The sequence below is a fragment of the Amblyraja radiata genome, chromosome 6 (genome assembly GCF_010909765.2).
Source record: "Amblyraja radiata isolate CabotCenter1 chromosome 6, sAmbRad1.1.pri, whole genome shotgun sequence".
NCBI lineage: Eukaryota > Metazoa > Chordata > Chondrichthyes > Rajiformes > Rajidae > Amblyraja > Amblyraja radiata.
Genome location: NC_045961.1, coordinates 56147910 through 56166701, shown reverse-complemented (window position 1 = coordinate 56166701; position 18792 = coordinate 56147910). Strand labels below are relative to the sequence as shown.

At 44.7% G+C, this 18792-nt stretch overlaps 1 protein-coding gene across 3 annotated transcripts in view; it reads left to right on the top strand.

Moving 5' to 3' along the window:
* Positions 1-18792, top strand: part of dclk1 (doublecortin like kinase 1) — a 183738-nt gene that overhangs the window by 115634 nt on the left and 49312 nt on the right. For all 3 annotated transcript variants that reach the window (XM_033022909.1, XM_033022908.1, XM_033022910.1), the window contains 6 exons: positions 1139-1233; positions 7041-7128; positions 8197-8305; positions 11188-11245; positions 12694-12813; positions 13661-13807. In XM_033022909.1, coding sequence (XP_032878800.1) covers positions 1139-1233; positions 7041-7128; positions 8197-8305; positions 11188-11245; positions 12694-12813; positions 13661-13807 — 617 coding nt within the window. The remainder of the gene's footprint in view (positions 1-1138; positions 1234-7040; positions 7129-8196; positions 8306-11187; positions 11246-12693; positions 12814-13660; positions 13808-18792) is intronic.

Genomic DNA, 18792 nt, shown 5'->3' with positions numbered 1-18792 from the left:
TGCATAGAGTGGACATAATTGCAGTTGGGGCACTTCTTGACAAGCGGGACCCGAGCGGCATAAGTCAGCCGCGGTGCAGGGCGAACGTTGTCTTGCTTGCGACGGGGCATAGCAACACCAGTCAGATTAATAGCCCGATTGTCAGATCCCCTCTGCCCATGTAGCGGGGCAACCACCTCAGCTATTCGGCATGCATGCATAGCCTCAGTCAGGGTGAGATCCGGTCTTCGCAGCAGCTCCGCTCGTAGCTTCTGATCTAGCATGCCGGTGACCAAAATATCTCTGGTGAGCTGATCACGCACGTTCTCGAAACGACACCGCTGAGCAAGGTAGCGCAGGTCAGCGATAAAACATTCAACAGGTTCATCAGGCTGCTGTTTCCTTGTAAAGAATCTAGCCCGCTCCAATATACGGTTGGAGGGCAAGTCACAAATCTCCACAAACTTGCGTAAGAGACATACCGGGTCATTGGCAGATTCCGCCGGCTCGACGACCTGGTCATTGTCATCCAGGACCGCTGGATTGTAAGTGAAAGCCTGAGCTCGCTTCATAGCATCGGGACCGGCAAGGTTCAGCAGGAGTGAGGCTTTGACCGCATCAGGGTCGTTTCAGTGCACGATGTTGATGAAGTGGTTGTAGTCCATCACGAAAGTAGCCCATCGCTCCGCAATGTCAGCGTCAAAGACAAGGGGAGAGGGCTTGCGGCACGAGAATACCATGGTAAATAGGGAATTAAACACTAGTAAAACTAGGAGCAAATAAAACCCGATAAACAGGAGGCGTGCGTTTAACTTACTGACACCATGTAAAGGAGTTAAGTCTGACACACTGTAACTTTACTGAGTCTTTAATAAAGGCACATGTCAAACACGTCCCAGTACTGACTGCATCTAGTCTTCAGGCGTACTGGAACCAAGGGAGGAGCAAGGGGAAGATATCACAGTTATACTGAGATGACTAAGGCGTGGTTAGTGGTATTGAGGTAGCTACATTATAGGTTGCATGCATAAACCATCTACACCCAGCATCCACTGGATGTTTCCGCTTGAGTTATATTTCCTGTGCATTGACTGCTCTATGGTGCGGTGTTCCACGTTTCCAGCTGCAGTAGTTCTGACATGGTTCCTTCTTCTTTCAGTGAACGGAGGACCAGGCAGCCAGCTTTCTACTCCACGCTCCACCAAGACACCAAGCCCATCGCCCACCAGTCCAGGCAGTCTACGCAAGCAGAAGGTGAGAGGATATATTCCAGTTACATATATGCCCGTATGTTGTTCAAAGTAATTGATCATCATATAAGACATAGGAGCAGAATTTGTTAATTTGCTCCATCGAGTCAGCTCCACCATTCAATCATGGCTGATCCATCTCTCATTCTCAACCCCATTCTCATGCCTTCTCCCTATAATGTTTGACATCCTTAATCATCAAGAACCTATCAAACTCTGCTGTAAAAATACCCAATGACTTGGCCACCGCAGTTGAATGAATGAATGAATTCCAAACTAACTAATGAAACTATTGAATTCCAGAGATTCACCACTGACAAAATTCCTCATCTTCTCCATACTAAAGGTATGTCTTTTATTCTGAGGCTGTGCCCTCTGGTCCTAGGTCTCCCACTACTGGAAACATTCTCTCCACGTCCACTCCATCTAGGCCTTTCGTTATTCATATAGGTAACTTTACTAAAAAAATCTGATAGATATTCAAAGGGAGTCATTAACTCTGGTGGCACAGTGATGCGGCTGGTAGAGCTGCTGCCTCACAGCGCCAGAGACCCGGGTTCGATCCTCACTTCAGGTGCTGTTTGTGTGGAATTTGCACATTCCCCGTGACTGCGTGGGTTTCCTCCAGGTGCTCCGTTTTCCTCCCACATCCCAAAGACATGTGGGTTTGGAGATTAATTGGGCCTCTGTAAAATTGCCTCTAATGTGTATGGGAGTGAATGAGAAAGTGGGATAACATAGAACTAGTGTTGAACGGGTGATCAATGGTCGACGTGGACTCAATGGGCCGAAGGGTCTGTTTCCACGCTGTATCTCCAAACTAAACTTTACGCCAAAGATAGATACAAAATGATGGAGGAACTCAATGGGACAGGCAACATCTCTGGAGAACATGGATAGGTGACGTTTTGGTTTGTGACCCTTCAAGGGTATGAATTATTCATTTTCCTATCCATTTTATCCAGAGATGCTGCATGACCCAATGAGTCACTCCAGCATTTTATGTCTATCTCTGGTATAAACCTGCAGCTGTAAATCCTTTTGATTGTATTGTTGTACTTACACCAGATAGGTTAGTCATCAGTGAATTGATGCGGACAATCTGAATAACCCTGAGTTTGTTGTGAATAGGTGAACTGAAAGCCAACAGAATTTAATTTTCAATCTGCACAATGCAGTTTGAAAAATAATTGAAAAGATTGTGTGCCATTCTGTGGTGTACCTCTCTCAGCCAAGTGCCCCAAATCTCCATCCATGACTCACGCGCTGAAACAAAATGTCTGAGCTTTGTTATGTAATAGCTTCACATTTAACCATTCTTATCCCTATATATTTTTCTTTAATTACTGACTGAATCCAGAGTGAGGAATTGGCAATTAAAATTCAGTCTTTTTAACATAATAGTTTAAATGAGGTGATGAATACTATTGGGATTACTGGGAGAAGGCAGGAAAAATTGGTGTTCAGAGGGAAAGATAGATCAGCCATGATTGAATGATGGAGTAGACTTGATGGGCCGAATGGCTTAATTCTGCTCCTATAACATGAATTTATGAATACATAATCAGGAAATCTATATACTTTTTAAACTGTGTGTGTGTGTGTGGGGGGGATGTGTACGGCATTTTGCCTTTGAAACTTATTTCCTCGAAAACCTGTCGCAAAAACGCTGAGATTTTTACAATTTCGGTAGGGATTTATCTTACGAGTTCAGAAATCCACTCCTTGGTCAATTATTTCCCGAGATTTTGAATAAAATTGATCACAAAACTCACTTTTTAAAAAAATCAAAATATTTTAATTTAATTTTCAGGACATAACAAAGTGCAAAGTTGTCCATTTGTTACAGACAGAGTGTACGAAAAGAATAAATAAAAAACAACTTATGCCAACATATACAAAGACATCAACAACAAAAGAAAAACGAGATACCAAAAATAATCCCTCCCCAGTCACTGCCATTGAGCATATGCAAATATCAGCACGATAAGTGAATGGATAGACTGTTAAGCTGTTAAACTGTACTTGATGATCAAGCATTTACAAAGCCTGGGATGCATTTAAAAAAGGTCCCCACGCGTTCTGAAACCTTCCATTTGAATGTTGAAGTGAGTACCTGATTTTCTCGATCTTTAGGCAGGACATAATATCTGTCAGCCATTGAGTATGAGTGGGCGGGGTAGGTTCCATCCACCTGAGCAGGATTGTTCGCCGAGCCAGAAGAGAAGCAAAAGATATAGTGCGGCATTTATCTGCAGTTAATCTAACCTCCTCACCAGTGACCCCAAAAAGAGCGATTAGAGGCTTTGGTTCCAATTTGATGTTTAACACCTGGGATAATGTATGAAAGACCTCTAGCCAGAACTTGTTAAGGCTGGGGCATGACCAATACATATGGATAACAGAGGCTTCAGAAATTTTACATTTAACATTTAACGCAGAGTTGACTAACCTCAGGGTAAATAGTAGATCATTTGGCTTTTGAGATATGAGCCCTATGTACCACTTTGAATTGGATCAGGCAGTGATGAGCACATAGAGAGGTGGAATTAACCAGTTTAAGAATGGAACTCCATGTATCTTCCGAGAGAGAGAAGCCCAAGTCTTCCTCCCATGCTGCCTTGAGCTTGGCCTTAGATCCAACATCCTGCCATATAAAGCTGAGCCAAGTCTATTCTGAGATGGGTTTAAAGAAAGAACTGTATCAACAAGGGTTGTGTCTGTTGGTATAGAAGAGCTGGGCAGTTTATAGAACACATAATGTCTTGTTTGCAGGTATCGGAAAAAATCTGACTTTAGAAGATTGAATTTGTTGCTTAATTGTTTAAATGATGCTACAGTGTTACCCATAAACAGGTCCTTGAAGCGCACAATACACTTCCTATGCCATTCTTTAAAGACAGGGTCCTGAGTTGATGGTTTATAAAAGGTTATTTGATGCAATAGGGCTCAGTAGAGAAAAGTTATGCAACCCAAAACATTTCCTGAATTGAACCCATATCCTCAAAGAGTGTTTGACCACTGGATTTTTTACAGATTTAATTGAGGGGAGTGGAAGTAAGGAACCAAGTAGTGCAGGTATGGACATATTATCATCTGTGTGTAATTCCATGGCTACCCAGTCAGGGCAATCGGGCTGGCTGTGAAAGAAAGACAAAAATACAAGGCAGCGCAGGTTAGCAGCCCAGTAATAAAAGCGAAAGTTTGGGAGAGCCAGGCCACCAGCAGCCTTGGTTTTTTGAAGGTGGGCATTAAGACGAGGCCACCTACCTCTCCATATATAGGAGGAAATAACTGAGTCAAGATGGTCAAAGAAGGACCTGGGGATAAAAACCGGTAAGGCCTGAAAAAGGTACAAAAATGTTGGTAGAATGGTCATTTATCCGGCCGACAAGTGACATTGACAGGGGTGACCACTGTGTTAGCGTCTGTTTGATCTGGTTTAACAGAATGATAAACTTCTCTTTGAAAAGATCCTTGTATTTCCTCGTAACTGAAATGAGAGCTTGTTTTTTTCAATTTGGAATGGCAAGTTGGTAAGATCCAAGGGTTGTACTTCATAGTTAATGGGAAACAGTTCGCTTTTTCCAAGATTTATCTTATAACCTGAAAATTGACCAAAATTATTGAGTAGTTACATAGCAGAATGCAGAGAGGTGCCTGGGTTTGAGACAAAAAGCAAAAGGATTTCAGCATACAGTGAGACCTTATGCTGTGTACTGCCCCTCCAAATACCGGCTATGTCCTCACAGCTGCGAAAGGCCATGGCAAGTGGTTCGATGGCCAAGTCAAAAAGCATGGGGCTCAGAGGACACCCCTGGCGGGTTCCACGATGCGTCGAACAACTTGGACAACTGGGAATTAGTCCAAACTGAGGCTGTGGGATGCGAGAATAGTAACCTGATCCATGAAATAAAGTTTGTTCCAAAACCAAATTTGTCCCGAACAGCCCATAGATAGACCCACTCAACGCGATCAAATGCTTTTTCTGCATCAATAGATACGACACATTCAGGGACATCCTCAGAAGCAGAGTAGACAATATCTAATAATCGACGTATGTTAAAGAAGGAATGTCTGCTCTTAACAAAGCCAGTTTGGTCCTCAGATATAACAGTAGGGAGGACATTCTCTAGTCTATGAGCTAGAACCTTAGCTAAAATGTTAGCATCCGTGTTTAGAAGGGAGACGGGTCTGTAGGAGGCGCATTCGGTTGGATCTTTACCTTTTTTGGCGATAAGAGTAATACAGGCTTCGGCAAAGGATGGAGGAAGAGAACCTTGTCTGTAGGATTCAGATAGAACGGAACACAACTGTGGGGAGAGGAGTAGAGAGAACTTTTAAAAAAACTCTGCCGGGAAGTCGCCAGGGCCCGGACATTTGCCTGTTGCATTGAGGAAATGGCTGAAGCTATTTCTGCCTGTGATATGGGTTCATCCAATCTTTCCCTAAAATCTAATGAGAGTTTTGTAATATTTAGACTGCTCAGAAAGTCATGTATTACCTTGTGACCTGGTTGAGATTCTGAAGTATAAAGCTGGGAATAAAAGTCTCTGAAACCGTCATTAATCTGCAAGTGATCCGAAGTGAACTGGCCATTAAGCATGCGTATTTTAGAAATATTCTGTCTCGCTTTAGCACCTTTAAGTTGATTTGCAAATAATTTGTCAGTTTTATCTCCATATGTATAAAACATGGCTTTATTTTTTTAAAGTATGTGTTCAATTGAGTGAGTAGTGGGTAGGTCAAATTTGGTTTTGAGTTCCAATCGTCTTTTATAAAGAGCTCCCTTCGTAACTCTCTGGTCAATTCTTATCTTCCCTCCCGCACCATTTCCTCCCCGGGCACTTTCCCTTGCAACCGCAAGAGGCGCTACACCTGTCGCTTTACCTCCCCCCTCGACTCCATTCAAGGACCCAAGCAGTCGTTCCAGGTGCGACAGAGGTTCACCTGCATCTCCTCCAACCTCATCTATTGCATCTGCTGCTCTAGATGTCAGCTGATCTACATCGATGAGACCAAGCGTAGGCTTGGCGATCGCTTCGCCGAACACCTCCGCTCGATCCGCTTTAACCAATCTGATCTCCCGGTGGCTCAGCACTTCAACTCCTCCTCCAATTCCGAATCTGACCTCTCTGTCCTGCTCCCCCCCCCCCCACCCTACACCAGTCTGAAGAAGGGTTTTGACTTGAAACATTGCCTATTTCCTTTGCTCCTTAGATGCTGCTGCACCCACTGAGTTTCTCCAGCACTTTTGCCTACCTAATAATTTCTTACAACAAGTTACATGTACACTATTCAATGCTCTTAACGTTACTTTACTTTAAGAATGAAATCAAACCCTGGCCACTTAATCAAGGATGAGTCTCACCCCGGACACCCTCTTCTCCCCTCTCCCATCAGGCAAGAGGTACAGAAGTGTGAAAATGCACACCTCCAGAAATCAGGAACTGTTTCTTCCCAGCTGTCATCAGGCAACTAAACCATCCAACAAACAACTGGAGAGCAGTCCTGAGCTACTATCTACCTCATTAGAGACCCTCGGACTATCTTTAATCGGACTTTATTGTCTTTATTTTGCACTAAATGTTATTCCCTTTATCATGTATCTGTACACTGTGGATGGCACGATTGTAATCATGTACAGTCTTTCAGCTGACTGGTTAGCACGCAATAAAAGCTTTTCACTGTACTTCAGTACAGGTGACAATAAACTAAACATAGTGTAGTGATTGGACAGTTAATGCAGATAATGGCATTCGACTGCAATATATGTTCACTTACTGCAATAACATTTCTTTTTGTTGCTAGAGTTCTCAGCACATTGGATCCTCAACATCCTTGGCATCGACCAAAGTCTGTAGTTCCATAGACGGCAACAATGGAGCGGGTTGTGAAGGTACAGACCTTCGGTCCCTGTGGATCAACATTCTTATAACACGTAGTATTGCAACGTTCATCTGCTACTGAGCTCGGTTTTCCTCTAATATATTGTGTAGTTGTCTGTGAGTGTCTGTGCAGAGTTTGGTTTATAAGGAGACACGGGAAACTAACCTAGAGTAAAACACAAAATAACTCAGTGGGTTAGGCAGCATCTTTGGGGGGAATGGACAGGCGAAGTTTTGGGTTGGAACCCTTCTTCAGATTGATTGCAGTGTTGAGGGGAAAGAAAGCTCGAAGAGTCTTCGTGCTTTTTTCCCCTGCAGCCCTGTAATCAGTCTGAAGAAAGGTCTCATCAGTTTATACGTTCATAGTCATTGGAGCAGAATTAGGCCATTCAGCCCATTGAGTCTACTCCACCATTCCATCATGGCTGATCTATCTTTCCCTCTCAACCCCATTCTCCTGCCATCTCCTCGTAATGCCTGACACCCTTACTAATCAATAACTTGTCAATCACTGCATTAAAATACTAGATGACTTGGGCTTCACAGCCACCTGTGTCAATGAATTCCACAGATTCACTACCCACTGGCTAAAAAGAATCCTCCTCATCTCCCTTCTACAGGTACATCCTTTCATTCTGAGGCTGTTCCCTCTGGTCCTAGACTCTCCCACTAGTGGGAACATCTTCTCCACATCCACTCTATCCAGGCCTTTCACCTTATGGCAAGTTTCTTTGAGATCCCCCCCTCATCCTTCTAAACTCCAGCAAGTACAGGCCCAGAGCCATCAAACGCTCTTCATACGTTAACCCACTCATTCCTGGGATCATTCTTGTTGTCTCGACCCAAAACATTGCCTGTCCATGTTCTCCAGAGATGCTGCCTGACCCGTTGAGTTACTCCAGCACTTTGTGTCTATCTTTGGTATAAACCAGCATGTGGTTAGCCCTCACGATGAAACGGAATATTAAACGTTCTTCGCTGACAGTGAGGGTTATGACTGTCCGTAATTTCAAACCTTTATGCATGAAACTCCAGTTTTCATGACGCTGCCAAGAGTTTAACGCGTGCGTTTCTTGCAGAGGGAGTGGAGGAAGTGTTCCAAGTGCCAACATCTATAGCTGAACGTTACAAGGTTGGAAGAACAATAGGGGACGGAAATTTTGCAATCGTTAAAGAATGCATAGAAAGGTTTGTATGGAACATCTGCTAAACTAGGCATCATATGTTTTCTCCGAAATGCCAAGGATGGAAGGGAGACCTAATGGAAGTATATCAAATTATGAGAGGCATAGAGAGGGTAGACAGACAGAACCTTTTTTCCTCCAGGGTGGAAATGTCAAAGACTAGAGGGTGTAGCTTTAAGATGAGAGGGTAAAGTTGTGTGGGGCAAGATTTTATATACAAATGATGGTTGATGTATGGAACGAGCTGCCAGAGGAGGTAGTTGAGCAGGGTACTATAACAACATTTAAAATAATTTGGACAGGTACATGGATAAGAAAGGTTTAGAGAGATATGAGTCAAATGCGGGCAAATGGGACTAGCTTGGATAGGGCATATTGGTCTGCATGGGTCGGTTGTGTCGAAGGGCCTGTTTCCCTGCTATATGACTGTCTCTGTGAGAGAGTGGTGAGTGTCTGGAACGTGCTGCCAGAAGCTTTTAGATAATAACATGGATATGCAGGGAATGGAGGGATATGGATCACGTGCAGTCAGAGAAGATTAGTTAACTTGGCATCATGTTTGACACAGACATTGTGGTCTAAAGGGCCTGTTCCTGTGCTGTACTGTTCTATGTTCTATATATGGTTATATTGGGTTGGGTTTTCCTGATGTTGCATGAGCGGCCCATACGCAATATTCCACAGTCACCCGTTCCCCCATCGCAACCCTTTCCCCCAACGCAATATTCCACCACTCACACATAGCCCCCAACTGCGCAGGTGCGGCTCATTTCCTCTCATCTCCAGCACTCCCTCCCTCTCCTCTTCACACTCCCTCTTCTTTCCCCTCTCCTCCCCTCCACCAATCCTTCCCTCACCTCTCCCCCCCTCTCCTTTCCCCTACCCTCAGTTACTCCCTCCCTCCCTCCATAGAAAGCACCATCTCCACAGGTCATTCATTATTAGCTGTGGTATATATCCCGTTGACTTGACGATTGGACCAGTTTGCATCGTGTGTGTGAGTGCGTGTGTGTGAGTTACTGAAACTCCGCGCAAACTGCTCGACCCCCTGCAACCCGACTCTCCCTCCTTCCCTCTGCCCACTCCGGCTCAGCCGCCGCTCAGCCCGTCACCGCCCTGCCCGCCCGCCCGCTGCCGCCTCTCGGCCCATCCCCACCCTGCCTACCTGCCCGCTGCCGCTGCTGGGCCACGGGGGGGGATGGAGTCAGTGTTTGTCACGGTGGGCACCACGAGTTTCGATGAGCTGATGGAGAAGATCTCCTCCGAGAAGGCCGTGACGGTCGCAGCCATTCACCTAATGGTAGATTTGGTCGCAGCCATTCACCCAATGGGAACAGGTAGACGGGACCGCCATTGCCGCAGCGGGCAGGTGGAGGAGAGGGGTGATTGAGGTAGAGAAAGACAGGACCAGGGCCTCCACAGAACCCCCCCCCCACGGCAGCCGCTGGTGGTGGGGGATACGGTAGACAAGTTACTGTGAGGAGAGGCGTTTGTGAGTGAGACGGGAGAGGCCGCGGTGCAGGATGGGGCGTCACCATCCTGACCATGGCATTGACTGACAGGAGATAAGACCAATCTGCGTTACGCTGACAGACAGAAGAAGAGACCAATCTGCGCATGCGCGGTTTTTCTGATTTTTTCAACCTTAATAACCTTTAAAATATACTATCGATCGGAACAAAACTTGGTGCACTTGCAGCACAGGAGAATGGTGAGTAAGGTGGTGAAAAATCATAGCGTTACCGTGTACCGTTTTTGCACAAATAGAAAAACCACGCAAACCAGAAGAGTGCAAGATCAGTTTTAGTTATGTATAGATAGATGGTCCAAATGTGGGCTGGTGGGACTAGTGCAGTTGGGGCATCTTAGTCGGCATGGGCAAGTTGGGTTGATGCCCTGCTTCCATGCTGTATGACTCTGACTCTAAACCGCAAAGTGCTGGAGGAACTCAGCAAGTCAGGCAGCATGTGTGGGAGGGAGGGAGTGGACAGACGACATTTCAGGTCAGGATGGATGGATTGGGGGGGGGAAGGGGAGAGCTGGAAAAGAGAGGTGTGGCAGGACAAAGCCTGGCAAATGATAGGTGGATACAGGTGGGGGGAGGGGGGGGGTGATTGGCAGATGGGTGGGAAAAAGCTAGAGATGAAAAGGAGGCAAAAGGGTCGGAGAGGAGAGGAGAGAAGAGAAGAGAAATGTAAAGAAAGAGAAAGGGATATAGGGGAAGGGGATCAGGGTGGGTAGGGGGTGCGGAATGGTGGGAGAAATAGGTGCTCATTGGATATGGGAAGATGGGGTAGGAAACGGGGGGGGGGGGGGGGGGAGAGGTTGTTGCCTGAAATTGGAGAATTCAATGTTCATACTGTTGGGTTGTAAGGTACCCAAGCGGAATATGAGGTGCTGTTCCTCTGGTTAGCATGTGGCCTCACCCGGGCAATGGAGGAGGCCCAGGACTGAAATTTCAGTGTGGGAATGGGAAGTGGAGTTAAAATGGTTTGCAACCAGGAGACCAGCAGGCAAGTGTTCGATGAAACAGTCGCCGAGTCTATGCTTAGTCTTGCCAATGTACTGGAGGGCGCATCAGAAACACTGGAAGCAGTAGATGAGGTTAGAGGAGCTGCACGTGAGCCTCAGCCTTGCCTGGAAGGACTGCTGTGGTCCCTGGATGGAGGCGAAGGAGGAAATATAGGGCCAGGTGCCAAATCTCCTGCGGTTACAGGGGAAAGTACCTGGGGAGGGGGTGGTTTGGATGGGAAAAGCTGGGAAAGGTTGCTTCTAGTCTATGTTTGGTTCCGCCGTTGCACAGGAGCCCACATCGGGAACACCGGGCGCAATAAATACCTTGTTCCATGCAATGATTTTAATGGGTTTTTTCGCTCTCTCCACCAGATCAACCAGCAGAGAATATGCTTTGAAAATTATTAATAAGAGCAAGTGTAGAGGAAAAGTGAGTACTGACAGAATTATTTTTCTCGTAAGCTGCTGCAGTTTGGAAATAATGGCTGGATTTTCTGGGCTGGGACTTGTCGGCCATTGTAGTTCATTCTTCTCAGTTTGCTTTACTCCAGGCAGTCGTAAAGATGAGTGATGATGCCAGGAGTGGTCACAGGACCTTGAATCAAAGCCCAGTAATGTAACGGTAGAACTGCTGCCCCACTGCGCCAGAGACCCGAGTTTGATCCTGACCGCGGGTGCTGTCCGTACGGAGTTTGTACATTCTCTATGATGGCATGGGTTTTTTCTAAGTGCTTCGGTTTCCCCCCGAACTCCAAAGACGTACACGTTTGGAGGTTAATTGGCTTCGGTAAAAATTATAAATTGTCCCTAGTGTGTAGGATAGCGCTCGTGTACGGGATGATCGCTGGCCGGCGACGACTGTGGGCCAAAGGGCCTGTTTCCGTGCTGTTTCTCTAAAGTCTACGTAGGTTGGTTAGGGTAGGTTAGGACAAGCCTCCGCCACAAAACCTGTCCTGAGAAACTTGAACATATAAGAAAGCTCCTCACCCAGGTAATTCCATCTTCTCCCCATTCTTGTCTAGCAGAAGATATAAAAGCTTGAAAGCACATACCACCAGACTCAGGAACAATTCTGAAATTTTAGGTAACTAACCTACAAACACCCTCCCTTTCCCACTCCACTCCCCCCTCACTCTCTTCCTGTGCCCCACATAGTTATGTACCCAATTCTTCTTCCCCCCCCAATCTCCTTCCACCAATATTCCTTCCTCTGGCTTCACAATTCACACCTCTTCTCTTCTTATCTCACACCTTTTGTCTTTTCATCTCTGGCATTTGTCCACCTGTCTGCCAATCAAACCTCCCTCACCTGTATCCACCTATCACTTGCCAGGCTTTGTCCCCCCCCCCCACCTCTCTTTTCCAGGTTTTTCCTCCCCACTACAATCACTCTGATGTAGGAACCCAAATTGAAATGTCACCTCTCCATGTTCTCCACAGTTGCTGCCTGACCATTGACTCCAGCACTTTGTGTCTTTTTCAGGAACAGTTTTCTCCCCACACTTATCAGACTACTGAACTGTCCTCCCATAAGCTAGGGTGTAGTCCCGAACTTCCAAACTACCTTACTGCAGACCTTGGACTACAATTGGGGACAAGAAAGGTTTAGAGTGATATGGCCAAACGCAGACTGATGGGACTCATGTTGATGGGGCATCATGGTCGCCATTATGGTTGCCCTTATGTAATAGAGTCATACAGCATGGAAACAGGCCCTTTGGCCCAACTTGCCCATGCCAACCAAGATGCCCCATCAACATTGGTAGAGCAGCTAAGAAACTCTCCCACAAAAAGAAGTTGTGGCTGCGGTCTTGGATTTAGCAAACAAAGTTTGATAACATTGGATTACAAAAATAATGCTTCTTGTTCCCCTGGCAGGAACATATGATTCAAAATGAAGTCTCCATCTTAAGAAGAGTTAAACATCCCAACATTGTTCTTTTAATTGAAGAAATGGACACGCCAAATGAACTGTATCTTGTCATGGAACTAGTCAAGGTAAGGCCATTTCGCTGACAAACAAATGGCAAAAAATGAAACGTTAATAAATGTTTATATTAATATAATTTAACGTGTTTATAAATATATCATTGAATTTCAATGTCTTGAAAATCGCTTAGTATTGGAATGTTTAGTTTGGAGATACAGCATGGATACAGGGCCTTTGGCCCATCAACCCATGCTGACCATCAGTCACTCGTTCGCACCAGTTCTATGTTATCCTACTTTCTCATCCATTCCCTACGCACTAGGGATAATTTATAGATGCCAATTCACCTACAAACCCACACGTCTTGGGGATGTGTGAGGAAGCCAAAGGATGCCAACGCGGTCACAGGGAGAATGTGCAAACTCCGTAGAGACAGAAACTGAGGTCAGGATCGAACCTGGGTCTCTGGCGATGTGAGGCAGCTGCCCCACTGTACCGCCCTGGTTACTCCACCTCTTCCTTGCTCCCGTCTGACCGAAGGTGCAGAAGCTTGAAAGTGCGCACCAGCTGACTCTGGAACAGCTTCTTCTCCTCTGTTAGTAGGCTCCTGAGCTGTCCTTCCATAAACTAGGGTACTGTCCGATTCACCTCTACCCCATTGCCGACATTGGACTTTGTCTATGGAACTGATGCGCTACAGTGCTGAGAATTATATTCTACACTCTGTATCTCCCCCTTTGCTCTACCTATTGTACCTGACTTTATACTGATTGTATTTAAGTATAGTATTATCAGATCAGATTTGATAGCACACAAAACAGAGCTTTTCACTGTATCTTAGTATACATGACAATAATAAACCTGAACCAATACTTGATGGAATATATATTTTCACAAAAGGTTTCTTTTCTAAAGGGTGGAGATCTTTTTGATGCAATTGCATCTACCAACAAATACACAGAACGAGATGCCAGTGGAATGCTTTACAATCTGGCCAGTGCCATCAAATACCTGCATAGCCTTAACATCGTGCACAGGGATATCAAACCTGAGAATCTACTGGTGAGTTGGAGAATTCATGACCTCGAAAAGTACTTTATTGTATAATGGATAACAGCCTGAAAATATGAGCTATTGTTCATCACATAAAATTTTCTCCCAAGTCCCCTCTTTAGTCAGGGGGTGGTGACTGTGGAATTCATTGCCACAGGTGGCTATGGAGTCCAAGTCAATGGATATTTCTAATACAGAGATTGACAGGTTCTTGATTAGTAAGGTTATCAGGGATTATGGGGAGAAGGCAGGAGAATGGAATTGAGAGGGAAATATAATTGTAATTGTAATTGTATTGTAATTGGAATTGTAAGATTGAATGGCGGAGTAGACTCCATTGGCCAATTAGCTTAATTCTGCTCCTATAACTTATGAAATTATGAAGTGTTTAACATTCCAGATGACACCTTCTTCAGAGAATGGTGCCGACCTGAAACGTCACCTATCCGTTTTCTCCAGAGATGCTGCCTGACCCGCTGAGTTACTCCAGCATTTTATGTCTTTTATTGTAAACCAATAACTGCAGTTCCTTGTGCCTACATTTCTCTCCAAAATGAGCACATGTTATAAGCTACATACTTGCCATGCTCATAATTCAAAGGAATTTGCTTGAGATTTTCTTAAATATACACCCGACCTTTTACTATCCAGGAAATATTGGCACATATTAATACATCATTTATACATATTAATCAGCTCAAGATAGAATAACACAGAGAAAATATTACACGATAAACAATAGCTCAAAGCATTGGAGAGAGGTTATTTTAAATTATGTATGTTACAAATATAAATCTGCATTTATGGGATACGTCAAAAAGGTGACAGAATTCCCATGTTTACAGATGAATAATTTAAGATAAAATGCTAAGCTGGGACAAGTTTCTGATTTCATTTGCGGGAAAATAATGGTACTACTATTCTCTAGGTACCTGGATAGGAGAGGTTTAGAGGGATATGGGCCAAATGCGGCAGGTAGGACTAGTGTAGATGGGGCACCTTGATGGGCATGGGCTAATTGGGTCGAAGGACCTGTTTCTGTGCTGTTGACTGCAGTTTTACGTTTAGCATGTTGAATTTACAAGGCATTCCATCTCTGTTGAATTATACTTGTTGAACCTCGACAATTTTCTAAAACACTAACATTTGAAGAATATTAGATAGTCATACAGTGGAAAAGCAGACCCTTTGGCCCAACTTGTCCATGCTGACCCATCTAAGCTTGTCCTATTTGCATTTTAAGTTGGATCACATGCAACTGTATGATACAAAGTAATCATCAATGGAACCTATTCTTTAGTCTCTGCACTTACTCCACTAATCTGCCAATCACACTCACCTCACCTGTATCCACCTATCACTTGCCAAACTTCGAACTGCCCCCACCTCTGTTTTCCAGCTTTCACACCCTCTATTCCATCAGTCTGAAGAAGGGTCCAGACCCAAAACGTCATCTGTCCGTTCCCTCCACAGATGCTGAATGCCTGATTTTCAGAAAGTCTTTGATAACGTGCCAGACGTGAGGCAGATGTGAAGGCAGATGAGAGCCCACGGTATCAATGGGCAGATACTAGCATGGATAGCAAGTTGGCTGGATGGGTGAAGACAAAGAGTGGCAATGAAGGGAGCTTTTTCGAGTTGATTGCCAATGACTAGCAGAGTTCAGTAGGGGTTGGTGACAGGGCCGCTACTTTTCACGTTGTTTATTAATGATTTGGACGAGGGGATTGAAGGCTTTGTAGCCAGGTTTGCAGATGATACGAAAATAGGTGGAAGAGCAGGTAGTGTAGAAAAAGCAGGGACTCTGCAGAAGGTGCAAAGGGACTTAGGAGTACTAGTGCAGGATTCCCAAAAAAATAATCTGCAAGTCGAATCGATAGTAAAGAAAGCAAACTCAATGCTAGCATTTATTTCAAGAGGACTTGTATTCAAAAACAGCGATGCCATGCTGAGGATCTATAAGGTGCTGGTAAGGCCACATTTGGAATATTGTGAGCAATTTTGGGCATCATATTTGCAGTGACGTGCGGTGTGGTCAATGGCTGGGGAGGCACTGGCTGGTATCAGAGCCAGATTTACACACATATGAAACCGATAGAGGTAGCTTAAATTCACCATTCAACTGGCAGGATAGGCGACCGTATGTTTCATATTTCATATCAGCATTCTTTACAACACACGCAAACAGGTAGGTTACGTATTCGATTCACATTTTATAGGCAAATGCAGTTCCACTATTCATACTCATTCAACACAAATGAAAATAAATATTGCATGGTCTTACCTTTACTTGTAAATTAAGTCCATTCGCCTATTATTGCAGCCGCTGGAATTTTTTTGCTAGAGCTAGCTAACGTGGAGGGAGAGCGAGCGTCAATTACATGGGCTGAATATCTGAGCCTAAATATCTTTATATATGATATCCCCTGACCCTCCTGACCGCACGTCCCTGCATATTTGAGGAAGGATGTGCTGGCTCTGGAGAAGGTCCAATGGAGGTTTACAAGACTGATCCCAGGAATTAGTAGGTTAGCCTTTGATGAGCGTTTGTCGGCACTGGGCCTGTACTCGCTGGAGTTTAAAAGAATGAAGGGGGACCTCATTTAAACATACACTATGTTTAAATAGTGTATATTTGAATACACTATTGGGTGAAATGCTTGAATAGAGTGGATGTGGAGAGGATATTTCCACTGGTGGGAGAGTCCAGGACTAGAGGTCAGCCTCAGAATTAAAGGAAGTTCTTTTAGGAAAGAGATGAGGAGAAATTTATTTAGTCAGGGGGTAGAGAATCTGTGGAATTCTTTGCCACAGAAGGCTGTGGAGGCCATATCAGTGGATATTTTTAAGGCAGAGATAGATAGATTCTTGATTAGTACATGTGTCAGAGATTATGGGGAGATGGTAGGAGAATGGGGTTAGGCAGGAGAGATAGATCAGCCATGATTGAATGAGCCGAATGGCCTAATTCTATTCCTATCACTTATGACCCATTGAGTTCCTCCAGCACTTTGTGTTAAACCAAATAGTATCATTCTTAGTTTAGATGCTCATCTTTACAAGTTTTTGCAAAATTGCTCCTGTTATTGTACTCAGTTATATGCAAACTTTAGAACTCATTTTTTGACGCAGTAGGAAAATAAAACAAGTCAACGTAGAAACATGGAACTGCAGATGCCATGTTTACAAAAAAAAGTCTGGAGTCACTCAGCGGGTCAGGCAGCATCTCTGGTGAACCTGAATAGGCGACACTTTGGGTCGGGAACCTTCTTTAAATTGGCGACGCTTTGGGAAAGGATTAATCTTCAAACCAAGGATATGTTTTGAACATTGATGAATGATGGGGTAATTAAGTCTCAAATTAGTTGTCAAAATAACAAATGTTTGTTACTTATTTCAATGCCAGGGAACCATTAAGTTAAATGATTACAGAACTAATGAGTGTGGTTTAATCTGCAATAGTGCTTCCGTTCCCCAGTCGGACTAATTTTTTACTAACAATTTTGATTAGCATGCAGACTTCTTTGTTATTAATAGTTTGTTTTATTAAGCCAGAGAATAGAGCACCACAGCTCTTCCTAACATTGTTCATGGAATAAAACCTGCAGTAAAGTAACTCACAAATCAAAGAGTCATAGAGTCAAACAGCACGGCAACAGGCCCTTTGACCCAACTTGCCCATGCCGATCAACATGCCCCACCTACAACAGTCCCACCTGCCCGCCTTTGGTCCATATGCCTCTAAACATTGCTTATCCATGTACCTGCCCAAATATATTTTAAACGTTGTTATAGTACCTGCCTCAACTACTGTACCTCCTCTGGCAGCATTCCATATACCCACTGCCATGTATATGAAAAAGTTGCCCCTCAGGTTCCTATTAAATCTTTCCCCTCTCACCTTAAATCTTGTACCATTGGGTGGTGCCCATAATGTCTGCCTCGCCAACAGTCTGTCTCGTCCTTTTCCTTCTTTGTTGTTTTTTAGTATGTGTTGAATGTATGTTTTAGTGTTCTTGAGCTTGTATTATGTTGGGGGTGGGGGTGGAAACTTAAAAAAAATCTCTTACCTCGATGGAGATGCGATATTTTTCCGTACCGTATCTCCGTCCGCACTGCGGACATCATGGAGTTTGCGACCTCTGCTGGGGACCGACTTCGGGAGCTCCAACCGCGGGAGTTTGCAGAACATTGTGGAGCTGGCGGTCCCTGTCGGGGATCGACCTTGGAGCTCAAATCGCGGGAACCTGTGGACTTTAACATTGTGGAGCTCGCTGTCCCTGGTTAGGGACTGACTTCGGGAGTTCTAAGCCATAGGAGCTTTGACCGCCCCGATGCGGGAGCTTTGATCGTCCCAACGCGGGTGCTTCGAACGCCCCGACACGGGAGCTTCGATTGACCTGGCGGCGGGGGGTTCGATCGCCAGGTGCGGGAGCTTCAATTACCCCGACTGCGGATGGTTAAACTGCCCCGACTGCAGGAGAATAAAGAGGGAAGAAGTTTAGACTTTATTGCCTTCCATAGTGAGGAATGTGGGAAATCCGCTGTGGTGGATGTTTATGTTAACTTTTATGTAGTTGTGTAGTACTGTTTTTTTTAGTATGGCTGTATGGTAATTCGAATATCACTGTACCTTAATTGGTACATGTAACAATAAAGAACCTTTGAACCTTTGAAACCTTGAGCGGTGAATACTTGATTCAATCGCTCAACTTTGGACAGAAGCAGCAAAGTTATTCGGTAGCAGTATTCATGTCTGAGCAGCCCTATTTTTGGATTCACTCTGCTCACCCTGAACTGGGAAGAGGCTAGAAAAGATGCCCTAAAAATAGTCTGCTTCGCATCGTCCTGTCCTGAAAGCCGCATCCAGAGGGATCACCATCATTCGGTCGAAAACCATGAAGAAGCGAAACTATGAATCTCGGAACTTGGAATATACGAACTCTGATGAACAACCCAAACTCAGACCGGCCAGAGAGAAGAACCACCTTTGT